The following is a 23,092-nucleotide window of genomic DNA, read 5'->3' as shown; positions in this document are numbered from 1 at the left end:
TTCTGGCTCCAAGGAAGTGTTCTAGTCAGCAAACATTTATTGTGTGTAACTAAACACGTGGCACTGACCCAGGTACCATGAAGCATGCAGAGCATGAACTGAAAATACAGTGTTTTCTCCAAACAGATCAGACCTAAATGAGGACATTCCATTTATTCAAAATTAATATAACTGTCTTATTCAAGATAAAAGCAACATCTTTATGTATAACCACTAAGCAACTGCTCTCCTTCCCATGAGAGCAAAAAGCCTGGACCTAGACTGCCATAAAAATAGCCAAAATAGCCTATCAAGTAAATGAATTTAAACTGCACGAACCTTTGGACAGAATAAACTTAACGATAACTAAATTTCATGTTCTGTTAACTCTCTATTTCTCAGGATTCTACACATCCTTGTTCAGAAAGAACGCTGTAAACAGAAGACCTTGGTTTCCAGTCGTCTACAAAGAGAATCACAGTGTCTTTAACTTCTTGGGAAGAAACCGACTTTTCCATTTTTTAACGTCCTCAGATCCCTGCGGGTGCAAGGAGTCTGAAGTATGAACGAGCTGAAAGGATGGAAGCCAATGGCAAAGTCCCCAGGGGGGGAGCAGGAGGACTCCTTCTGTCATGTCTGTTCTGGAGGTTCCCAGGACACCCTAGAAGGTGTCCTTCTTGTCTACCCAAGACCCCTACCAGACCAGGAGAGCCCTGCTGGTCCTACCTTTTGGCATTATCGAGAAGGATGAGCATGCTCGCGCCTTCATCGTCTTGAAAACTCTCGTAGTGATGCCGGTCGGCGTTGCCAATCAGGTAATCAAAGACCGCCGTGTCAATGATGTCCAAGAGGCGCGGGCCAGAATCGTAAGGGGACGTTTTCTTCACCGCGTCGCAGTAGCTCTCATCATACTCCCACCTCGAGGCAAAGCAGCACCAGGTTGTTGACTGAGTGCCAGCACCGCAAGTGGCATAGTTTAAAACAGAGCGAGTCCCCGACTAGCAGCTTTCCCCCTGACTCCCACAGTCCTTTTTGGTCTTGGACTGAACCCCTGGCGCCTATACAGGGTGGGCACCTGACCAGGCACAGCAGAGAGTGAGGCAGTGGCTCACAGGAGCATTTACCTGGCCAGTTTGCCCTCTCGGTAAGTCCTGCCCCATGGGTGTCGGTGTTTCTGTAAAGGCCACACATCCGGGAGCCACAGTGTGACGGACCCCTCCATCGTGTCTCCATCGGCACAGGCTGGCTCTGTTTCTCGGCAATAGTAACACTTCCCGTAGAAACAAGTATTATTTCCTAAAGGAGAGAAGAGAACCAAATACATGTAGGGAAAAAGGGTGGCTCCAAATCCTCCCCAAACAACGTAGAAGACAGCAGCTCTCTGTGAAAACAAAGATCTTGAACTTACATCTTGAGTACTTATTTCCTGTATAGGTAATAGAAGCACGCAGTGTAAAAAATTCAAAAGTTGCCCCTTCCCTGTGTCCTTTCTACCCACTTCCCCTCCCAGAAGTCAACCACTGTCACAAGGATCTTCCTGAACCCGTAAGTAAAGCAATGCTCCTGGCCACAACACCCAAGGAAGGGACACAGGACGTGGGCAGGACCAAGCCATGGGCCAGGACTTTGGTTGCATGTGGGGTGACGAGTGGGGTCTAACAAATAAGTAAACACACTGAGATTCCTGGGAAGCAAGTTTCTCATAGATGGAGAAGGGGGTTTTACATATAAAAAGGGAGACGGCCAGAGTAAATCCTACAGGGTTGAATTAGAATTGGAGATAATCGGTTTGAACTGATGGTTTTAATACACACAGAGATATAGGTAAAAGTACAAATGGAGTTCCCACTGTGGCAGAGTGGGTTAAGAATCTGACTGCAGTGGCTGTGATTGCTGCAGAGACTCAACCCCCAGCCTGGGGCAGTGGGTTAAAGGATCCGTCATTGCTGTAGCTGCGGCGTTGGTTGCAGGTGCGGCTCAAACTCAATCCCTGGCCTGGAACTTCTACATGCCGTGGCTGTGGCCATTAAAAAAAAAGTACTGAAGTTCCCATCGTGGCTCAGTGGCTAATGAACTCGACTAGCATCCATGAGGACAATGGTTCGATCCCTGGTCTCCACAGTGGGTTAAGGATCTAGTGTTGCTGTGAGCTGTGGTGCAGGTTGGAGATGAGGCTCGGATCTGGTGTTGCTGTGGCTGTGGTATAGACTGGAAACTATAGCTCTGATTCGACCCCTAACCTAGGAACCTCCATATGCCACAGGTTTGACCCTAAAAAGACAAGAACGACAAAAAGGTACAGATGTGTGTGTGTCATTTCCTACTCTGCCCCTTTGGAAAACCTGGAAACAGTGATACTCAGGTAGTAAGAAGCACACCTGGCACTCACATTAGTAATTTCTAAATACCATTTTATTTTTTATTTATTTATTTTTTGCCTTTTTCTAGGGCTGCACCCACGGCATATGGAGGTTCCCAGGCTAGGGGTCGAATCGGAGCTGTAGCTGCCCGCCTACACCACAGCCACAGCATCGCGGGATCCGAGCCGTGTCTGTGACCTACACCACAGCTCACGGCAATGCCAGATCCCTAACCCAATGAGCAAGGCCAGGGATCGAACCCGCAACCTCATGGTTCCTAGTCAGGTTCGTTAACCACTGCGCCACAACGGGAACTCCCTAAATACCATTTTAGTACTATATTAAAAGGAACCCAGGCTCCTTGGACAGACAGATGACCCTAGGGCAGGGGCAGGGAAAAGTATAAGATAAGCCCGCATTATACTGCTATACCAACTGTAAGGAAGCCCACAGAGAAGGGTGGGGACATTCCAAATGGCACAAGCGAAGTTTTGTAGTGGTTCCCACTGGTCAAAACTGGGACAGTTTGAGCATCGACATAAATAATAATTGTAACGAACTTTAACTCTGATAAATTAAGGGTCTGAGTGTTTACAGTGATATAAATAAACAAGGAAATAAAAGTGGGGCTGGGTGAGGGAAGTTCTACTCTTCAATAGTATGGCAACAAGTCAGTCTAGAAAGAATGATTGATAGAATTAGCAGACCACCAACTGGCATCTATCACAGTAGTAACTGACTCAGGAAAGAAGTATCAATGAATGCTAAAACTGACGGGCAAGAGTTGATGAGGATAGAATATTTAGATAGTTCTGAGTATCTCCCCACAAGGTATTCGGTAATTACTTATTAGTAGGTATAAGGTACCAGAGAAACCCTGCAGACACCCACCATCTGAATCAAGTGGTAAGTGTACATCAGCAGTCATGGGACCAATAGCACCTGCCTCCTGATACGATGCACTGAGGAGTGGGTAACAGCACTTGGCTGGCCTTGCCACCCCAAATTTTCAATCATTAGGAAACATCAGACAAACCTAAATTAAGAGATATTCTAGAAAGTAACTGGCCTGCACTCTTGAAGTGTCAAGGTCTTGAAAAAATAAGAAGAGAAAGGAATTATTCCAGCATGATGGAGGCCAAAAAGACGTGACAGTTGAATGGAACTGAATACAATATCCAAGAGTGAATCCTGGATGTACACAAGACTGTACATGGAAAAGTGGCAAAATCTGAATGGGGTCTATGGATTAGAGAATGATAATGGATCAGTGTTAATCTCTTGATTTTGATGGCTGAGTGGTGTTGTGTACGAGAGAGTCCTGGCAGTTGGGATATATTCCCCACAGCCTTAAGGGAGCATATATTGCTGTAGTGGGTATTCATGTCTGCAACTTGTTCTCCAAATGATTCAGAAGTATTAATAACTGAGGGATCTGTGGATCATTTCTGCAACTTTTATGAAAATCTAAAATTTTAAAATAAAAAGCTAAGGTAAATAATGTTTTCCTTGCCCTCCATCTCTATGAAATAGATCTATAAAACGAGCTACTTTCCTACACTTAGAAAACCACACATAGTCTTTTATGTTCTTGCATACTGGTGTTTTTTTGTCTTTTTTTTTTAAGGGCCGCACCAGAGGCATATGGAGGTTCCCAGGCTAGGGGTCTAATCAGAGCTACAGCTGACGGCCTACACCACAGCCACAGCAATGCCAGATCTGAGCCGAATCTGTGACCTAAACCACAGCTTATGGCAACGCCAGATCCTTAACCCACTGAGCGATGCCAAGGATCGAACCTGCATCCTCATGGATACCAGTTAAATTCTTTTTTTTTTTTTTTTTTTTTTTTTTGTCTTTTTAGGGCCGCACCAGGGCATATGGAAGTTCCCAGGCTAGCGGATGAATCGGAACTGCAGCTGCTGGCCTACACCACAGCCACAGCAATGTAGGATCCGAGCTGTGTCTGTGACCTACACCATAGCCCACAGCAACACCATATCCTCAACCCACTGAGCGAGGCCAGGGATCAAACCCACATTCTCATGGATACCAGTCAGGTTCTTAACCTGCTGAGTCACAACGGGAACTCCTTCTGTCTTTTTTTTTTCTCCATGGCCACACCTGTGGCAACTCCATATTCTTTAACCCATTGTGCTGGGCTGGGAATTGAAGCCACACCTCTGCAGCAACCCAAGCTGCTGCAGTCAGGTTCTTAACCTTCTATACCACTTGAGGAACTCCCAGACTCTTTAATAAATGCTATTGATACAAATGATAGCCATCTGGGAATAAAAAATGAACAATGGAGCCATACTTCATTCCACATACCAGAATAAATCCCAACTATAAAAAACTTAAATGTGAAAAATGAAACTATAAAAGTAATAAAAAACCAGAATTCTTTCATAATGTTGGGGTGAGCAAGGCTGGCTGGCTATGACTCAAAAACAGAAACTCTATCAGAAAAGATGGATCACTTACACTGAAACCAAAAAAAATTCTGTAAGTTAAAAAGTACTGAAGTTCCCGTCGTGGCTCAGTAGTTAACAAATCCAACTAGGAACCATGAGGTTGCCGGTTCGATCCCTGGCCGTGCTTAATGGGTTAAGGATCTGGCGTTGCCATGAGCTGTGGTGTAGGTCGCAGATGTGGCTCAGATCCCGAGTTGCTGTGGCGTAGGCTGGCAGCTACAGTTCCAATTGGACCCCTAGCCTGGGAACCTCCATATGCCGCGGGTGCAGCCCTAAAAAAGACAAAAAAAAAAAAAAAAAAAAAAAAATCACTAATAGAGATTACCATTGGGAGGAGGGAGAGGGAATGGATGGATGAGAGGAAAGCTTTTCTGTAGTCCTTTTGATGTTTTTTAAAAAATTGTGAGTTGTGGGGATGTATTATAGATTCAAAAAACATAAAAAACAAAACATAGCATTGCTTGGTATAGGAAACCCACTGCCTATGTGGCAAAATCCAAACTTTTGAGTTGGGTAAATAAGACCCTTTACAATTGAATGGAGTCTGGTGTAAGCGTGGGATTGAAGGTCGGGTTTCTGGGGTCAAAACAGACTATCATCATTACACTGCACGGCATGGGGCGTGTAATTTCACCTCCCTCAGCTTCCTCTGTGAAACGGAGATAACACCGTCGGTCCTCCGCCATTGGGTTGTCAAGAGTGAATGAGGTAATCCCCAGGAAAGCTCAGCACTGTGCCTGACACATTGTTGGAGACCAGTCAATGGCAGCTGCTGTGAATAATCTGGTTCCAATCTATCTTTCTAGATGTCAAGATCCTGATTTTGTAGCCACGAACCTGAGGCTCTGAATCTCTCGCAATTTCCTGCACATGCCAAACTTTCAAAACTGGTCAGATCTCCATGCTCTCCTCGGGAGAAACGCCACCTGTGATAATAAAATCTCTACCTCCAGCCCACACTTCTCTCCTAAGCTGCAGACATTAGCTCCTAAATGATGAGTCAACATTTTCTCCTGGATATTCCTGTCAAGGTAAGATTCTGCAGCCAATTTCACTGTGTGTGTGGGTTTCCCCTCACGACTGAGCAATTCTTAGACACCAGCTGGGTGTCCTGGGAGTCAACTTAATTCTGACACTCTCCACCCAGAGGTTCAGGGCCCAGCCCCATAAGACTGTCTGTCATTTCAGATGCCAACTGCAAGTGCAGGTTGTCACATGTGCTTCTGACAAACTGGCCATAAATCAGAGATTCGTACGAGTCCCTGCTGGGGTCTGATTAATTTACTAAGGTAAAGAATAGGAGTTCCCGTCGTGGCGCAGTGGTGAATGAATCCAATTAGGAACCATGAGGTTGCGGGTTCGATCCCTGCCCTTGCTCAGTGGGTTAACGATCTGGCGTTGCCGTGAGCTGTGGTGTAGGTTGCAGACGTGGCTCGGATCCTGCGTTGCTGTGGCTCTGGCGTAGGCCGGTGGCTGCAGCTCCGATTCGACCCCTAGCCTGGGAACCTCCATATGCCGCGGGAGAGGCCCAAGAAATAGCAAGAAGACAAAAAAAAAAAAAAAAAAAAAAAAATAAGAATACACAATGGGGAGAGAACAGTCTCCTCAATAAACAGTGTTGGGAAAACTGGACAGTAATATGCAAAAGAAGGAAGCTGGACAATCATTTTGCGTATAATATACACAAAAATTAACTCAAAATGAACCAAAGACTAAAACTTAGGATCTCAAACTATAAAACTCCTAGAAGAAAACATAGGCAGTAGGATCCTTGACACTGGTCTTGGCAATTAGTTTTTGGATTTGACACCCAAAGTGAAGGCAATGAGAGCACAAATATTAACAAGTGGGACTACATCAAACCAAAAAGGTTTTGCACAGCAAAGGAAACCATCAACCAAAGAAAAAGGTAACCTACTGAATGGGAGAAAATATTAGGAAATCATATATCTGCTAAGGGGTTAGTATCCAAAATATATAAAGGACTCATAAAATTCAATAGCAAGCAAAAATCTAATTTAAAAAACAGGCAAGGAGTTCCCGTGGTGGCACAGCAGAAACTAATTTGACTGGTATCCATGAGGATGCAGGTTGGATCCCTGGCCTTGCTCAGTGGGTCAGGGATCTGGCATTGCTGTGAGGTGTGGTGTAGGTCACAGATGTGGCTTGGATCCCAAGTTGCTGTGGTTATAGTGTAGGCTGGCAGCTGCAGCTCTGATGAGACACCTAGCCTGGGAACTTCCATATGTCGTAGGTGCAGCCCTAAAAAGCAAAAAAAACCAAAAAAAAAAAACAAAAACAAAACCCAAAAAACAAAACAAAACAAGAAAACAGGCAGAAGATCTGAGTAGACATTCTTCCAAAGAAGACATGCAAGTGGCCAACAGGCACATGAAGAGGTGCTCCACATCACTAATCACGAAGGATGCAATCAAAACCACAGTGAGAGATCACTTCATATCTGCTAGAAGGGCCATCGTCAAAAAGACAAGAAATAACCAGTGCTGGTGAGGATGCGGAGAAAAGGGAACCCTTGTGCATGGTTGGTGGGAATCTAAGCTGGTGCAACCACTATGGAAAACAGAATGGAGGTTTCTCAAAAAATTAAATGCAGAACTACCATAGGATCTAGCAATTCTACTTCAGAGTATTTACCTGAAGAAAACAAAAACACTAATTCGATAAGATATCGATAAAATATCTGCACCCCCATGTTCAGTGCAGCATTACTTACAATATCCAATATGGAAACAACCAAAGTACGCCATCAATGGATGAATGGATAAAGAAAAAGAGGTGATATATCATGGAATATTATTCAATCATAAAAAGAATAAAATCTTGCCATCTGCAACAACACTGATGGCCCTTGAGGGCATTTTGCTAAGTGAAATAAGCCAGAGAAAGATAAATAATGTTAGGCTCTCACTTAAATGTGGTGTCTATAACAAAAACAAAATCAAGTTCACGGATACTGAGAACAGATCGGGGGCTGCCAGAGATGGGGCGACGGGGGTGGGGGGGGGGTAGGAGAAATGGGTGAAGGGAGTCAAAAGATCCAAACTTCCAGTTATAAAATAAAGGTCATCAGGACGCAGTGTCCAGCATGGCAACCACAGTAAATAAAACTGCGTTGCATGTCTCAAAGTTGCTAAGTGAACAGATCTCCAAAGTTCTCCTCAGACACACAAATTCTGTACCTATATGTGGTGATGGTTGTTACCTAGACTTATTGTAGTGGTCATTTCAGGATATATACAAACATTAAATCATTACGCTGTACATCTGAAACTAAAATAACGTTGTATGTCAATTATCCCGCAAAAAACATTTGCTAGGGCGGCTCACAGGATTCAGGAAATCAGTTCACTCTTCAGATCACTGGTTTATTACATAGGATACCAACCCACAGCCAGATGAAGAGATACATAGGGCGAGGTCCCAAACAAAGGAGCTTCTGTCCTTGTGGAGTTTGGGGCCCCGGCATGGTGGCATGTGGCAATTTCTGGTTCACCAACTGGTAAGTTCCTTGAACCCTGTACGATTGGGATTTTTATAGAAGCTTCCCTTCCTCACAGGGGCATGATCAATTATTAACTCTATTTCTAGCCACTCTCCCCTCTCTGGAGAAAGGGCAAAGGTGTGGCGTTGAAAGTTCCAAGCTTCTAATTATGGCTTGGTCATCCAGGAGCCTGCCCAGAGTCACCTGAAAAGATTAAGATATACTCCTAATGTTCTTAATACTTAAGAATTTACAAGGGTTTTAGGAGCTGTGTGTCAGGAACTGGAGGCAGAGACCAACATATCTATTTCTTATTATGTCACACAAGGAAACAAAATATCCAAAATTAAATGATTTTCCTCTGCTCCAACTCCCGAAGCCTGCTCCCCGTTCTGTACATTCCTAAAATAATAGCTTCCTTATCCACTTCGTCATCCAATCTAGAAACTGGGGAGTCATTCGTAATTTTTCCTCCCTCTCGACTGTCTCACCCAGCCCAAATGTTCACCAAATTCTTTCCGTTTTCTAATTCCTGAGTATCTCTTAAATCGTTCTTTACCCACCTTGTTTCAGTTCTGACTCACTGCATATGAATTTACCACAACAGCCCCCAAGGACTCATCTCATCTCAGCCCTTCCCAATTCATCCTCCATAAGGCTGCTACACTTAGTTTTCCGCAATACAAATCGGATCTTTCCGCATTCAAACTCTTTCAATGGCTTCCCGATGCCTACCCTACGGAGAAAGTCTACATGAGCTCAGCTACCCAGTCTCCTGCGCTTGGCATGGTCTTCTCTCATCTCTTGTCACTGTTGTCTCTGCTCTGTCCTCCACCTGGGATAACCCAGGGAACCTGTGGACTGGATGGAAACAAAACTACACTCTTATTTTCACTAATTTCTACCTTAAACTTAGCATTTCCTTTAAATATAATGGTAGGGAGGAAACTATGGTAGCAGCAATCATTACCGGTGACTTGAATCACCAGAAGAAATCAACAGATTTTTCGTATCATATTAGCGTTGCTGCAGATATTACAAAGTATCATTTATATTCATGGTCTGAAATCATGGTAATTACTAGATCACTCTAAATCTTGTTATTTGATGCATTCAATAGCAAAGCAAGTGTTACTTTATCACAAATTTGCTTTCTGTAATTTTAAGTGAAAAATCTAATATCGGTTTTATTCATGTCTATGTATTTTGTGTATTTAAAAACATATTTTGAGAAAGAATCCAGAAGCTTCTCTAGACTGCCAAAGTAGTGTCTTGCACAAAAAAGAGTCCTTTTACAAATCTAGGATATTCCTTCCCACTGTATTTTCCGGCAGGGTTGCTATTCTCTCTTTAAGACTTGGTTGAAATTATCACCTTAGCCCTAATTTCTAGACCCTCTCCTCCTCCTCTCCACATGCCCACAGGCCCTCTGTTCACGTCTGATTCCTCAATTAGACAAAGCTCCTTGAAAGCTGGAAGGTGTCATTCGTTTTTGTATAGTTAACACCTAGTTCAGAGCCTGCCATCGAAAGGAAATAAAATTTTGTTCAATGAATAAACAAATATAAAAGGATATGAGCAGATCAACTATTTTAGAGTCTTAAAATCTACGTTTGCATCTTGGCTAACAATTAGTAGCTTTGTGACTTTGGGAAAATCATTTAACTCTTTGAAGCTTCTTTCTCAGGTCTGAAATGTGGAGAAATCTCTCCTACTTATTGCACTCTTTTGTCAAGAGGATTAAATAACGTTAACTGCGAACGTGCTTTGTCAAGCTGCAAGGGCTACAGAAAATTTGGTGATTATTATACCAAGTTTATCTAGTCATACATTTTTAAAAACTGTGGTAAGGCCAGCCCATTATTTAAAACCTATCTCTAGCCAAATCCCTCTACCTGCCTGCTATGGACTGAATGTTCGTGCCCCCACCCACCCGCCCCAATGCACCACCTCTGAATTCACATGTCGAAGCCTCAATATGGTGGTATTTAGAGATGGGACTTCTGGGAGAAGTTCTTATGATGGGACTAGTGCCTTTACAAGAAGGGACAGAGGAGAGATGGTTTCCCTTTCATTCTCCCTTTGCCATGTGAAGATACAAGAGGAAGATCACTGGATGTGAACCACTAAAAAGGCTCTTACCAGAACCCAACCACGGTGGCACTCTGATCTTGGACTTCTAGCTTCCAGAACTGTGAGAAGTAAATCCGTGTTGTTTAGGGAGCTCCCTGGTGGCCTAGTTCCCTGGGTTAAGGATCTGGCATGGTCACTGCCGTGGCTCAGATCATTGCTGTGGACGGGTTTGATCCCTGGCCCAGGAACTTCCACATGCTGTAGGTGTGGCCAAAAGAAATCCCTATTATTTAAGCTACACAGTCTATGGTCTCTTGTTAGAGCAGCCACACGAAGACATTGCCCTATGCTGCAGGGTGTACCCAGAAGCTCGCCCCTGAATGTATCACTCCCGCATACTTTCAGGTCTTTGTGCCCTCATTTCTATTACACTTCTTGTTATTCTGACCAATCTCTTCCCTCCTACTGATTCGTCAATACTAAGAGTTAATAACCTCTACAAACCCTTTTCTGGCCTCTCCCTGCCACAAAACCTTGCACAATATATGAAAGTTAACCTTCTGTGAATCTCTAGAGAGCAGATCTATTCTTCTTAACATCCTCTCATCCATCAGGAATGCAAGTTTGCCTGAGCATAAAATCGGACAAGCAAAACTCATTAGAAAATATATGAAATAAATCAGTGACACTGTATGCTTTTGGTTATGTGTAAGAAGAGCAGAGCCCTAGCCTTATAAGTTTAAATTCTAAATGATGAATCTGTCACAAGTCCTTTAAATATTCAGTTTCCACCTCATTTTAAATGTAAATCCATTCACTCTATCAAAGGAAGCTGAAGTTCATGTTGCAACGTCTATGGCAACAGCCGTATGGATGCAGAGCACTGAGTCATTGAAGATGTTACCATGAGGAGGCTCAGACAAGTGACCACAGCACCTCTGAATTCCTCCCACTCTCAGAGTGTGACAGCAGAACAGAGGCCAGAGGGATGGCAGTCGGTTCCGCACACAATGAGTTACAGGCTAAGCCTTGCAGAGTAGAGGAGGCAGTGGTGATCCTCCAGGCCCAAGTGCAACCCTACAAGGGAATTTCTGACCTTCTCACAGACTTGCCTTAATGTTTGCTCAATTCTAAGGAGATAGGACACAATTCCCAAGAAAGTAGAGGATTACGGGAAAAAAACAAACAAACAAACAAAAAAAACAACCCTAGGGAGGAGTTCCCTTCGTGGTGCAGCAGAAACGAATCAGACTAGGAACCATAAAGTTGTGGGTTCGACTCCTGGCCTCCATTAGTGGGTTAAGGATCCGACGTTGCCGTGAGCTGTGGGGTAGGTCACAGACATGGCTCTGATCTGGCGTTGCTGTGGCTGTGACACAGGCCGGCAGTTGTAGTTCTGATTCGACCCCTAGCCTGGGAACCTCCATATGCCTCGGGTGCGGCCCTAAACTGCAAAAAACAAAAACAAAAAAACCACAAGGCAATGATACACAGGTGAAAACAGATTTAGGCCAAAATTTAAGTCTGAGATTTAGCTGAAGATCAAGCAGAAAGAAAGAAAGAATTACACTGTCGTAAATGTCTCATTTCCTACTTCACAGACACACAAAGTTCACATTAGGGAAAACTTTCCATTTCCTGCCATCTACCTTCGGATCTCTTTTCCCCAGTAATGTGCAAGAACAAATTGCCGGATTTGCTTTTACATTCCTTTGAGTTCTTCAATACCTAAAAGTCATGAACCAGCTTGCTCAATGAGGCCCCCTTTGATTTATTAACTAGTCCCCTAGCTAGACATCCTCTATAACCTCTTACCTACGGTGAGGAAGGTGCTCAAGAGCTGCTCCGTGGCAACAGGCTTGATCTCTGTTCGCAGATTAACAAATCTGCCAACCACCAAGGGGGCTCGGCGGAAACCCAGAATCCTAGTTTGGAAGGTTGAACAGAAGAGAAAAATCTTTGGGGATATATTTTAAACAGGAGTCTTAAAAATCATGTTAGATGTGTAAAGGTATTGTTGACCACTAGTAAATATTTTTTAAAGGTACAGATGTTTATGAATTTAATATTAAGATAATTTATTTAAGGCATATCTGGCACACTGTGAATAACTGTTAAATCTAGGGAGTGGGTACATAGGTTCATTATCCTATTCTATTTTTGTTAGGAATGTTTCATAATATGATTTTTATTTATCTAAAGAAAATTTTTCTGTCTTTTCTAGGGCCGCACCCGTGGCATATGGAAGTTCCCAGGCTAAGAGTCTAATCAGAGCTATAGCCGCTGGCCTACACCACAGCCACAGCAATGCCAGATCCTTAACCCACTGATCGAGGCCAGGGATCAAACCCGCAACCTCATGGTTCCTAGTCAGATTTGTTAACCACTGAGCCACGACGGGAACTCCCCATAATAAAATTTTTAGATAAAATTTAATAATGCATTTGAAAAAACTGTGCCTAAACGCATAGGTGAGTTCAAACCTTTGGATAAAACAGTACATTGAGAGAAAGCTATACAGATTAATCTAAAAGGATAAACACATAAGATACATTTGAAGGTATTTCTAGTGGTCTAAAGTGCACCCTTATCATTGAGCACCACCATTTTTTTAAAAAAAGAAAATTTTCTGGCTAAAAAAAATATACGCTCACTGAATAAAACTTGGAGGGGCAAGATTTGGAACAAAGAAAATTTTTTGAAGAAAATAAAAAAACCATCCATAATTCTATAACCCATAAATTTGGCATATGACCATTTTTTCTTCATATATATACATATATATACACACACACACAAACTCACTCTTGTATGTATATACACAAACATAACTATATGCAGTTTTGTCTCTTGCTGTTCATATTGTATCATGAACCTTTTCTCTATTAGAAAGCCTTTAAAAATGGATGTAAAAAGCAATCCATTGTTTAGGGCTGCTTACTCTCTATCCCATTTTAGCAAAGTCACAAAAGCAAGAAGATAAAAAGATCTGTCAAAATAACATAAAAATTAGACACCCTTCTGAGGCCAATGAAGGTGGTTAAATCCTAATGTAACAGAGAAATAACAACCCAGAGCAAAAAAGTGTCAGGAGCCATAGGTGGGAAAGAAAGTACAGAAGTATTTCTTCTCCCCACTGACCCTTGCCAGACCTAAAAACAGCAGCCACTTAGTCCTTGGAACTCACATCCAGTGGCACTTGAGCTTGGCTCAGGCAGTTAACAAAAGGGTAAGGGGCCTGGCCAGAGAATATCTTTCAGATTTGAGAGAGAGAGAATTTTTAAATATAAGAGCCCCCCAAAGCTCAAGTCATAAACCGAAACATTATTATAATTAACATCAAAAGTAATAATTTCTGGGAGTTCCCGTGTTGGCGCAGTGGTTAACGAATCCGACTAGGAACTGTGAGGTTGTGAGTTCGATCCCTGGCCTCGCTCAGTGGGTTAAGGATCCGGCGTTGCCATGAGCTATGGTGTAGGTCGCAGATGCAGCTTGGATCTGGTGTTGCTGTGGCTCTGGCATAGGCTGGCAGCTACAGCTCTGATTAGACCCCTAGCCTGGGAACCTCCATATGCTGTGGGAGCAGCCCCAGAAAAGACAAAAAAAGTAAATAAATAAAAATAAAATAAAACAGAATGACAATGAAATACCATTTTCCATAGATTAGATTAAAAAAATTAGTATGTTGGATAATAAGAAATATTGGCTTGGATGTGGGAAAAAGATATTCATGCACAGCTGGTGTCTATCAACAGGGAAACGGGAAGGGGTTTGGGAATGAAGAAAAGAGGGAGATAACTGAGGTCTTGGAAAGACTGATGCTAATGTGCCATTAAGTGTGGAGTAGGATTTATCCAACCCTTACCTGCTAGGCCTTAAAAGTGAAAATTTGGAGTTCTCGTTGTGGCTCAGTGGTTAATGAATCCGACTAGAAACCATGAAGTTGCGGGTTTGATCCCTGGCCTTGCTCAGTGGGTTAAGGATCTGACATTGCTGTGAGCTGTGGCTCGGATCCCGCGTTGCTATGGCTGTGGTGTAGGCTGGTGGCTACGGCTCCAATTAGACCCCTAGCCTGGGAACCTCCATATGCTGCGGGGAGCGGCTCTAGAAGAGACAAAAAAAAAAAAAAAAAAAAAAAAAAATTCATGGTATTGTGAATGAATTTACTTAACTCTTCTCTTTCATCGGATGTTTAGAATGCTTCCAGATTTTCACCACTTAATATGCTACTAGCTAAGATCTTGGTATATATATATCTACAAATTTCTGATCTTCTAGGGTACTTACCAGAAATATCTTAGATGTCTGCATAAAAGGGAAGTTATTCAAAGGGTATGAACATTAAGGTTTTTAATATATAACACCAGAGTTCTTAAAAGACAGACTGGTCCAATTAACAATGACAAAGCAGCATATGAATGTCAGTTCACTCCTGCCAATGACGTTGTCTTTTTTCTAATCTTTGCCATTTTCAGCAGGAGAAAATAGTATCCCATTGTTTCTTGCTTTTCTTTCTTTTTTTTTTTTTTTTTTTTTGGTCTTTTTAGAGCCGCACCTGTGGCATATGGAGATTCCCAGGCTAGGGGTCGAATTGGAGCTACAGCTGCTGGCCTACACCACAGCCACAGCAATTCAGAATCCGAGCCGCGTCTGCGACCTACATCACAGCTCACGGCAATGTCAGATCCTTAACCTACTAAGCGAGGCCAGGGATTGAACCTGCATCCTCATGGATTCTAGTCAGGTTCGTTAACCACTGAGCCACGACAGGAACTCCCCCATAGTTTCAAATGGATTTTTTTTTTTTTATTACTGGTGAAGATGAACTCCTCTGCTGTATTTATTAATAGATAATTTTAATTTATTCAACTGTGTTCTCAGACAATTTTCTACCAGCATTTCAAGTATGCATAAGACTTCGCAAACATCTATATATTAAAGTTATTAGATGCTTAGAGTATATTAGAGTCAAGACATTTTCTCCTAAGTTTATATGCTTTTAAATTTTGATGTTTCTTGACAGATAATTTTTTTTTTTTTTTAGGACCACACCCAAGGCATATGGAAGCTCCTGGGCTAGGGGTTGAATCAGAGCTGCAGCTGTCAGCCTATGCCACAGCCACAGCAATGTGGGATCTGGCCTGCAATCTATGCCATAGTTCACAGCAGTGAGAGATCCTTAACTGACTGAGTGAGGCCAGGGATCAAACCCGAGCCTTCATGGATACTAGTTGGGTTCATTACTGCTGAGCCACTATGGGAACTCCATTTAAAAAGTTTTTTTTATTTAGTTGAGTCTATTGAGTTATTTCTTTGTGATGTTTAAATTACTGCTTTTATGCTTAGAAAAATCCTTCCCGATCCAGAAAACAAAACAAAAAATCACCTTGGGAGTTCCCATTGTGGTGCAGCAGAAACGAATCTGACTAGGAACCATGAGGCTGCAGGTTTGATCCCTGGCCTCCCTCACTGGGATAAGGATCCGTTTGGTTTTATCTACCAAGAACATCCTCACTCATGCTAATGAGATGGGGCATACCAGAATAAAGTCACCTAAAAAAGTTGAGATAGTCACTTTAGTGTTCCTAGGGCCACCCAAATCATGGGGGACTCATACAAATTCAATGGAATTAACCAGCTATCTAGAATAGTCACAAGTCAGAGTTCCCGTCGTGGCGCAGTGGTTAATGAATCCGACTAGGAGCCATGAGGGTGCGGGTTTGATCCCTGGCCTTGCTCAGTGGGCTAAGGATCCGGTGTTGCCGTGAGCTGTGGTGTAAGTCACAGACGCGGCTCAGATCCCGTGTTGCTGTGGCCCTGGTGTAGGCTGGTGGCTACAGCTCCGATTAGACCCCAAGCCTGGGAACCTTCATATGCTGCGGGAGCGGCCCTAGAAAAAAGGCAAAAAGACAATAAAATAAAATAAAATATTGACACATCAAAGTTATTAGACTTCTTTTTTTTATTAGACTCTTTTAAAGGAGCCCACAAGTTCTCTCCAAGACATTTTTAAAAGGAAACAAAACAAATGCAACCCACTGGGATTACACATACCTGTCTAAATGAAAGGCGGCGACCTCTGCATTGTGTCTGTCATAACCAGCATATGGTTCCCCTTCTACCACATAGTCTCGGTTATACCTGCAGAGTGAATACGAAGCACAGATGCAGTCGTGAATTAACATTCGTACCAAAGGTGACCGCACAAGAGACAGAATAGAAACTCTGCAAGCCTGATTTTGCTCTATAGAGATCCTCTCAACCCTGAGAAGAGTCGTGGATTTGCTTAAATAACTGGTAGATGCAGTGGAGATGAAGTGGAGAAGACGACGAGAATTATACATCCACCTCTGCAATCACTCTATGACTAGAATACGGATGTTATTTCTACCCCTCTAAACTACTTTCTTTTTTTCTTTTGTCTTTTTGCCATTTCTTGGGCTGCTCCTGCAGCACATGGAGGTTCCCAGGCTAGGGGTCAAATGGGAGCTGTAGCTGCCAGCCTACGCCAGAGCCTCAGCAACGTGGGATCCGAGCCGTGTCTGCAACCTACACCTCAGCTCATGGCAACGCTGGATCCTTAACCCACTGAGCAAGGCCAGAGATCGAATCTGCAACCTCATGGTTCCTAGTTGGATTCGTTAACCACTACGCCACGACGGGAACTCCATCCTCTAAACTACTTTCAATGTAGCTTAAGGAAAACTCCAAGGCACTTTTCTGGAAGGTAAGGACCATCTTTGCTTCTTCAGCACAGTGCGTTTAAACCTATAATTGGTGCTTAATAGATGTCTACCAAAATGTTTACTAGACTAAACTAATGAAGGAAAAACATGTAATTAAAAGGTCTGATTACTAGAATAGCTATGGCAAGGCTTATTAGATAAGTTTAAAGTTCTGGGGGGGAAATGGTCCTGATATGCCTCAGTTTTTGTTAATGAGTATGCAAATGTACATTTAAGCAACTTATCTGAATAACTATTCTCTTTTAAGTTTACGATGATGTAGTGGAAGGACTACTGGACTGGAATGAGAGCTAGTCATTATCTGCCTGAGTAACCTTGAGTAAAATCCTTCTCTTCTCTGGGTCTTAGATTCCTTATCTATAATATATAGGGGCTGGGCCAGGAGGCACGTTCTAAGATGCCTTTCATCTCAGATTCCATTCTGATGACCTGACATCACACGGTGACGGTGACGTAAACAAAGGATAATGAGGACTAATCATGTAAAAAGATACAATTTAAACCTGTTAACGGGAAGAAACAGACACTTCATTCACCTGTGACCACTACTGTTCACCTGTATTTCCTGGATTAAAAGGAGACCTATCAGGTGTTACAAGGGAACGATAAGAAACAGCGAAGTTGAGGGCGACATGAAGAGGAGCCACTCCACTAAGGACACTTGGATCTGCAATGCTGAAAAGCCCTTGCACCAGTGGGAACTGGCACTACAAAAGGCAGTGACCTTCACCATAAAGGACCACGGAATATAAAGTGAAACCATGTCCACAAAACTCATTGTCAAGTCAAAGTGATGGAACATTTATGTTACAAGACAGCCATGCCTCACCACCTGGTTGAACAGCAGTTTCTTCCTGGCATGGTCCATACGCTCAAATGCAATTTGTTGCTTCTAGCGGCAAAGCATCACTTAGGCTGCCTAGGACTACGCTGGTTGCCTCCAAATTAAAAGTCTCAGTTTTGAAGGAGGACTGCAGCAAAAGGTGACACCATTCAAGCACTTCTCTCTCCACTACAGCTGCAGGCTGTCTGTAAAGCTGGAGAACAGTCCTTGAATACCTTAGTTCTTAGGACTCCGGTGGAGCCACAGGAAGATTGGTGGTGATATGCAGTCCACTCCTTTCAGTGAAACATTAGAGAACCTTCCAGTACATGGAAAGGCTGCTCGGAGTGAAATGTAAAACCCTAGAAAAATCCAGGAACCTTGGGGAAGGGCTGGAGAAACAGGGAGGGAAGGAAAAGGGAAAGGAAGAAGAATCAACATGAAAGAACTGCACTGGAGTCTGAAGATCTGACTCCTCGCTCATGCTTTGGTTATGTGAAATACGGAAAGCCAGACCTCTGGATCTCATCTTCCCCAGCAGTAAAAGGAGGAGTTGGACTAGTTCATCTCCAAGGTCCCTCTGGGCACTGCCTAAGGTCGTTCACTGACTTCTACCCACTGCCAGGCCCCTGCTGTCTTGTTCCTTTCCCATCATAACTGTACCTTTTGCCTGTGAAAATCAAGTTACTTCCAAAAGGGACACAGCCACATTGAAAAAAAAAAAAAAATCTCTTGTATAATAATGCAAAGCAAAATTTGCAAATAAAAGCAATACTGTATTCCTATTTATTTCAGGTACTGTACACATGTTCCATCTCTGACAGGAGGACATGGACAACCAGACCCCAGAAGTGCTGAACTCCAAGTGGCTATTAAAGAAAGGTGCATGTCTCGACTCAGCGGGAGGACTTGGATCCTCCTCCCGACAGAGTGATCCATCTTAAGTCACTGACAGAGCAGCAAAATTCATACAGTGACTGCCAATAAATCACTCCTATCCTCCTGGTGCAGGACATCAGAGTGTGACCAGGGACATTAATTTGCACTTACACTAGGACTAACTAAATAGCCTCAGAGGCCTCCAGGGTCAGAACAGCAATTTGCTGGGTGTTTTGAGACTGAAGGCAATTTCTTCAAGCACTTAAACGTGCACCCACTTTCCCTAGCGTGTCATAGTACCAGGTGCAAGCAGCCAGGTCAGTGTGGGCAGTGGCTAAGAGTGCTGTCATTCACTGCAGGGCCCGGACAGCTTGCAGGGGTCCGGGAGGAGCACGCCTGGAGCTGGACGTAGCCAAGAGCTATTAAGGAGGTGGAGGTGGTATTTCTCCTCCACCACCTCCTGCTGTATTGCCAAGAATAAAGAGCTGCATGTGGAGAAGACCAGATTGCGAGGGGCTTGGCCATTAGGCTGGGAAGGCTGGGTTTTGTCTCGTGGGCAATGGGAATCCCTGGATTTTTTTTTGTTTTTGTCTTTTGTCTTTTTAGGGATGCACCCGTGGCATATGGAGGTTCCCAGGCTAGGGGTCTAATCGGAGCTGTAGCCACCAGCCTACACCACAGCCACAGCAATGCCAGATCCAAGCTGCATCTTCAACCTACACCACAGCTCATGGCAATGCTGGATTCTTAACCCACTGAGAGAGGCCAGGGATCGAACCTGCAACCTCATGGTTCCTACTGGGATTTGTTTCCGCTGTACCACAACAGGAAATCCCCTGGATGTTTTTTTTTTTTTTTTTTTTTTAATTTCTTTCTCTTTGAATTCACATGTTTTTTAGAAAACCTGTTTATTTTATTTTATTTTATTTTATTTTATTGTCTTTTTGCTATTTCTTCGGCCGCTCTCGCGGCATATGGAGATTCCCAGGCTAGAGGTCTAATTGGAGCCGTAGCCACCAGCCTACACCAGAGCTACAGCAACACGGGATCCGAGCCGCGGCTGCGACCCACACCACAGCTCACGGCAACGCCGGATCATTAACCCACTGAGCAAGGGCAGGGACCAAACCCGCAACCTTATGGTTCCTAGTCGGATTTGTTAACCACTGCGCCACGACAGGAAATCCCCTGGATGTTTTAAAGCTGGGGAGCAGCAGTGATACTATGGGTATTTGGGGGAAGAATGAAAGTGGTTTTCAGAGTTCCTGTAGTGGCTCAGTGACAATGAACCTGACTAGTATCCATGAGGACACAGGTTCCATCCCTGGCCTTGCTCAGTTGGTTAAGGATCAGGCATTACCAGGAGTTGTGGTGTAGGTTGCAGACATGCTCAGATCCTGCGTTGCTGTGGCTGTGGTGTAGGCCTGCTGCTACTGCTCCAATTCGACTCCTAGCCTGGGAACCTCCCTATGCTGTGGGTGTGGCCCTAAAAAGATACCAAAGAAAAGAAAAAGAAAGTGGTTTTCAGGATGGTCTGCAAGAGGAAAGTAGTGGGAAGGCTGCAATGGTGGTTAAGACATAAAGGATGAAGCAACAGGTTAGCTTATGCATCTGTTTGCTGCCACTTCCCCTCGTTACCAGTCTGGCCTCTTCCTCCCTCCACTCATACCCTGTCTGAACACCCCAGGCCTATCTGCAAAGCACTGGACTAATACCAATGCTACTGCTGCACATCAGCAGGAACATCTGCCTTCTAACGCTCCCTGCTGTCCCTTCTCACCCTCAATTCTCCAGGGTACAAATAGTGGGGATGGAGAGGGTATCCCCTTATTTAACCACAAAACGCCTGCAACTCACCTCTTTTTATACGAATTTCATTTCTGTTTTTAGTTTGCCTTCTTTCCATCACCCTGCTTACGCTGCTGGTCTCTCAGGACACAAACCAAGAGGCAAGGACCACGTTTCAAAGGGAATCCAGCAAATTTTTGATGATGGGTCATCTATGCCATCTCATTTTCAGGAAGGCAAACAAATTTAAGAGAATCACATGTGTGTGGCAGAACACCAGCTGCTCACACTCTGACACATCCAAACGCTGGCTCTGTTAGTAATTGCAGGGTGACCTTGTCAACTCAGTTACTCTGAGCCTTAGTTTCTTATTCTGGAAATAAGAACTGTAGCTGCCCACGGTTGTGATGAAGGTTAAAAGCATTAACAGATAAAAGAGTTCTTCATGTCTAGCAAATGGTATGGATTCAACAGGAATTAGATCCAAGGCCCACATAACCATACTTTTTCCACATTACCTGCCGATCCGACTTTCTAGCCTCCAAAAGTCTACTGCATTCTAAAACTTCCCTAATGTCCACATCTTCCACGCCCCACACTCCCCAGTTCCAGGCAGACACAGGTCCTTTCCATTTCCAGGAACCTGATACATGAGCTCTTGAGTTGCCCGATATCTACTGACACTTGGGTCACGAAGGGAGCTGAGGCAGCTACTCTGTTCGCAGGTGGATTTCATATATATCCTCACCCCATATTTCTTCTCCCACTCCAGCAAGAGACCCAAAGGTATGTGTTATAAGTCTGTCAAAAGCTCCATTTGGGGAGTGAAAAAAAAATGCTTAGTACACAGAAAACTTTAGATATCACAAATTTTGAGAACACCCACTGGTAACTAATTCCTGTCAAAAGATTACAAATCATCATGTTAACCTTTTTCAAATTAATACACACTCAGAAAGCTTAAAAAAAACCAATTATGCTATAGAATTGCCACACAAATTATAACCGGATGAGGCCCTTAGAGGAGTCCAAAAGGATCACTGTCTACCAACATCTGATCCAGCCCGCTCTCTAGTTCAGAGTTGGACTGAGGCAACTAAAAATGACCCAGCTCTTGGCTTAAAAACAGGTAAAAGAAACAACAACGAGCTATCACTACACATATTAGAAGGGCCAAAATCCAAAAAACTGACAACACCAAATGTTGCTGAGGATGCGGAATTACAAGAACTTTCATTCACTGCAGGTGGGAATATAAAATGGTACAGTCGCTTTGGGAGATAGTTTGGCAGTTTCTTACAAAATTAAACATACTCGTACCATACAATCCAGCAACTGTGCTCCTTGGTATTTACCCAAATGAGTGGAAAACTTCTATCGACACGAAAAACTGAACACGAATGTTTAGAGCAGCTTTATTCAGAACTGCCAAAACTCGGAAGCAACCAGGAAGACCTTCAGGAGGTGAATGGATGAATGCGGGGCCCATCCACACAATGGAATATTAGTCAGCAATATTACAGAAAGAGCTAGCACGTCACAGGAGGACGTGGAGGAACCGTAAGACATGGAGAGAAGCCAGTCTAAAAAGGTTACAAAAGCTATGATGCCAACCATATGGCATTCTGGAAAAGGCAAAACTGGAGACAGTAAAAAGATAAGTGGTTGCCAGGGGCTGGGGGAGAAAGGGAAGGATGAAGAGGTGGAACACCGGGGATGCTTAGGGCAGGGGAGCTATTCTGTATGATACTATCACAGTGAGTACTTGTCATTACGAGTTTATTAAAACTCACAGAATGGGAGTCCCTGTCGTGGCGCAGTGGTTAATGAATCCGACTAGGAATCACGAGGGTGCGGGTTCGATCCCCGGCCTTGCTCAGTGGGTTAAGGATCCGGCGTTGCCATGAGCTATGGTGTAGGTCACAGACGAGGCTCGGATCCCGAGTTGCTGTGGCTCTGGTGTAGGCCAGCAGCTACAGCTCCAATTAGACCCCTAGCCTGGGAACCTCCATATGCTGCAGGAAGTGGCCCTAGAAAAGGCAAAAAGACAAAAAACAAACAAACAAAAAACCTCACAGAATGTACAGCAGAAAGACTTAATGTAAACTATGGACTTTAGTTAATAAATTAATATTGGCTCATCAGCTGTGACAAATGTACCACACTGATGGAAGATGCAAATAATAGAGTGAGGAGGAGAGGGAAAGAGATATATTGGAACTTCCTGTACTTCCCCCTCAATTTTTCTATAAACCTAAAATTGTTCAAAAAAAAAAAAAAGAAAGAAAAAGCCTATTAATGAAAACAAAACTAAATCTCAAGTGAAAGAATCATACCTTTAACACTAAAAAGGACTTAAGGCACCCATGCAAAACCCACTCCCCCCCTACAGCATCCCTGACATGTGGTTACCCAGTCTTTAATTGCACACTTTTGGTGACAAGCTGCTTATTGCCTACCCAGCTCAT

At 43.5% G+C, this 23,092-nt stretch overlaps 1 protein-coding gene across 16 annotated transcripts in view; it reads right to left on the bottom strand.

Annotated features, from left to right (window-relative positions):
• The window catches only part of FAM20B (FAM20B glycosaminoglycan xylosylkinase), a 45,950-nt gene that overhangs the window by 8,344 nt on the left and 14,514 nt on the right, over positions 1–23,092 (bottom strand). For all 16 annotated transcript variants that reach the window (XM_084977779.1, XM_084977777.1, XM_021063731.2 and 13 more), the window contains 4 exons: positions 16,443–16,529; positions 12,204–12,313; positions 1,104–1,275; positions 706–897 (listed from right to left, as the gene is read on the bottom strand). In XM_084977779.1, coding sequence (XP_084833905.1) covers positions 706–897; positions 1,104–1,275; positions 12,204–12,313; positions 16,443–16,529 — 561 coding nt within the window. The remainder of the gene's footprint in view (positions 1–705; positions 898–1,103; positions 1,276–12,203; positions 12,314–16,442; positions 16,530–23,092) is intronic.

Source organism: Sus scrofa, chromosome 9, assembly GCF_054392235.1.
Source record: "Sus scrofa isolate SSC_HxYL_T2T_F1_AM1 chromosome 9, Sscrofa_HxYL_maternal_Yorkshire_Landrace_v2.0, whole genome shotgun sequence".
In the NCBI taxonomy this organism is placed as follows: Eukaryota; Metazoa; Chordata; class Mammalia; order Artiodactyla; family Suidae; genus Sus; species Sus scrofa.
Note: the sequence above shows the minus strand (reverse complement) of the source record. Positions and strands in the feature narration are given on the sequence as shown.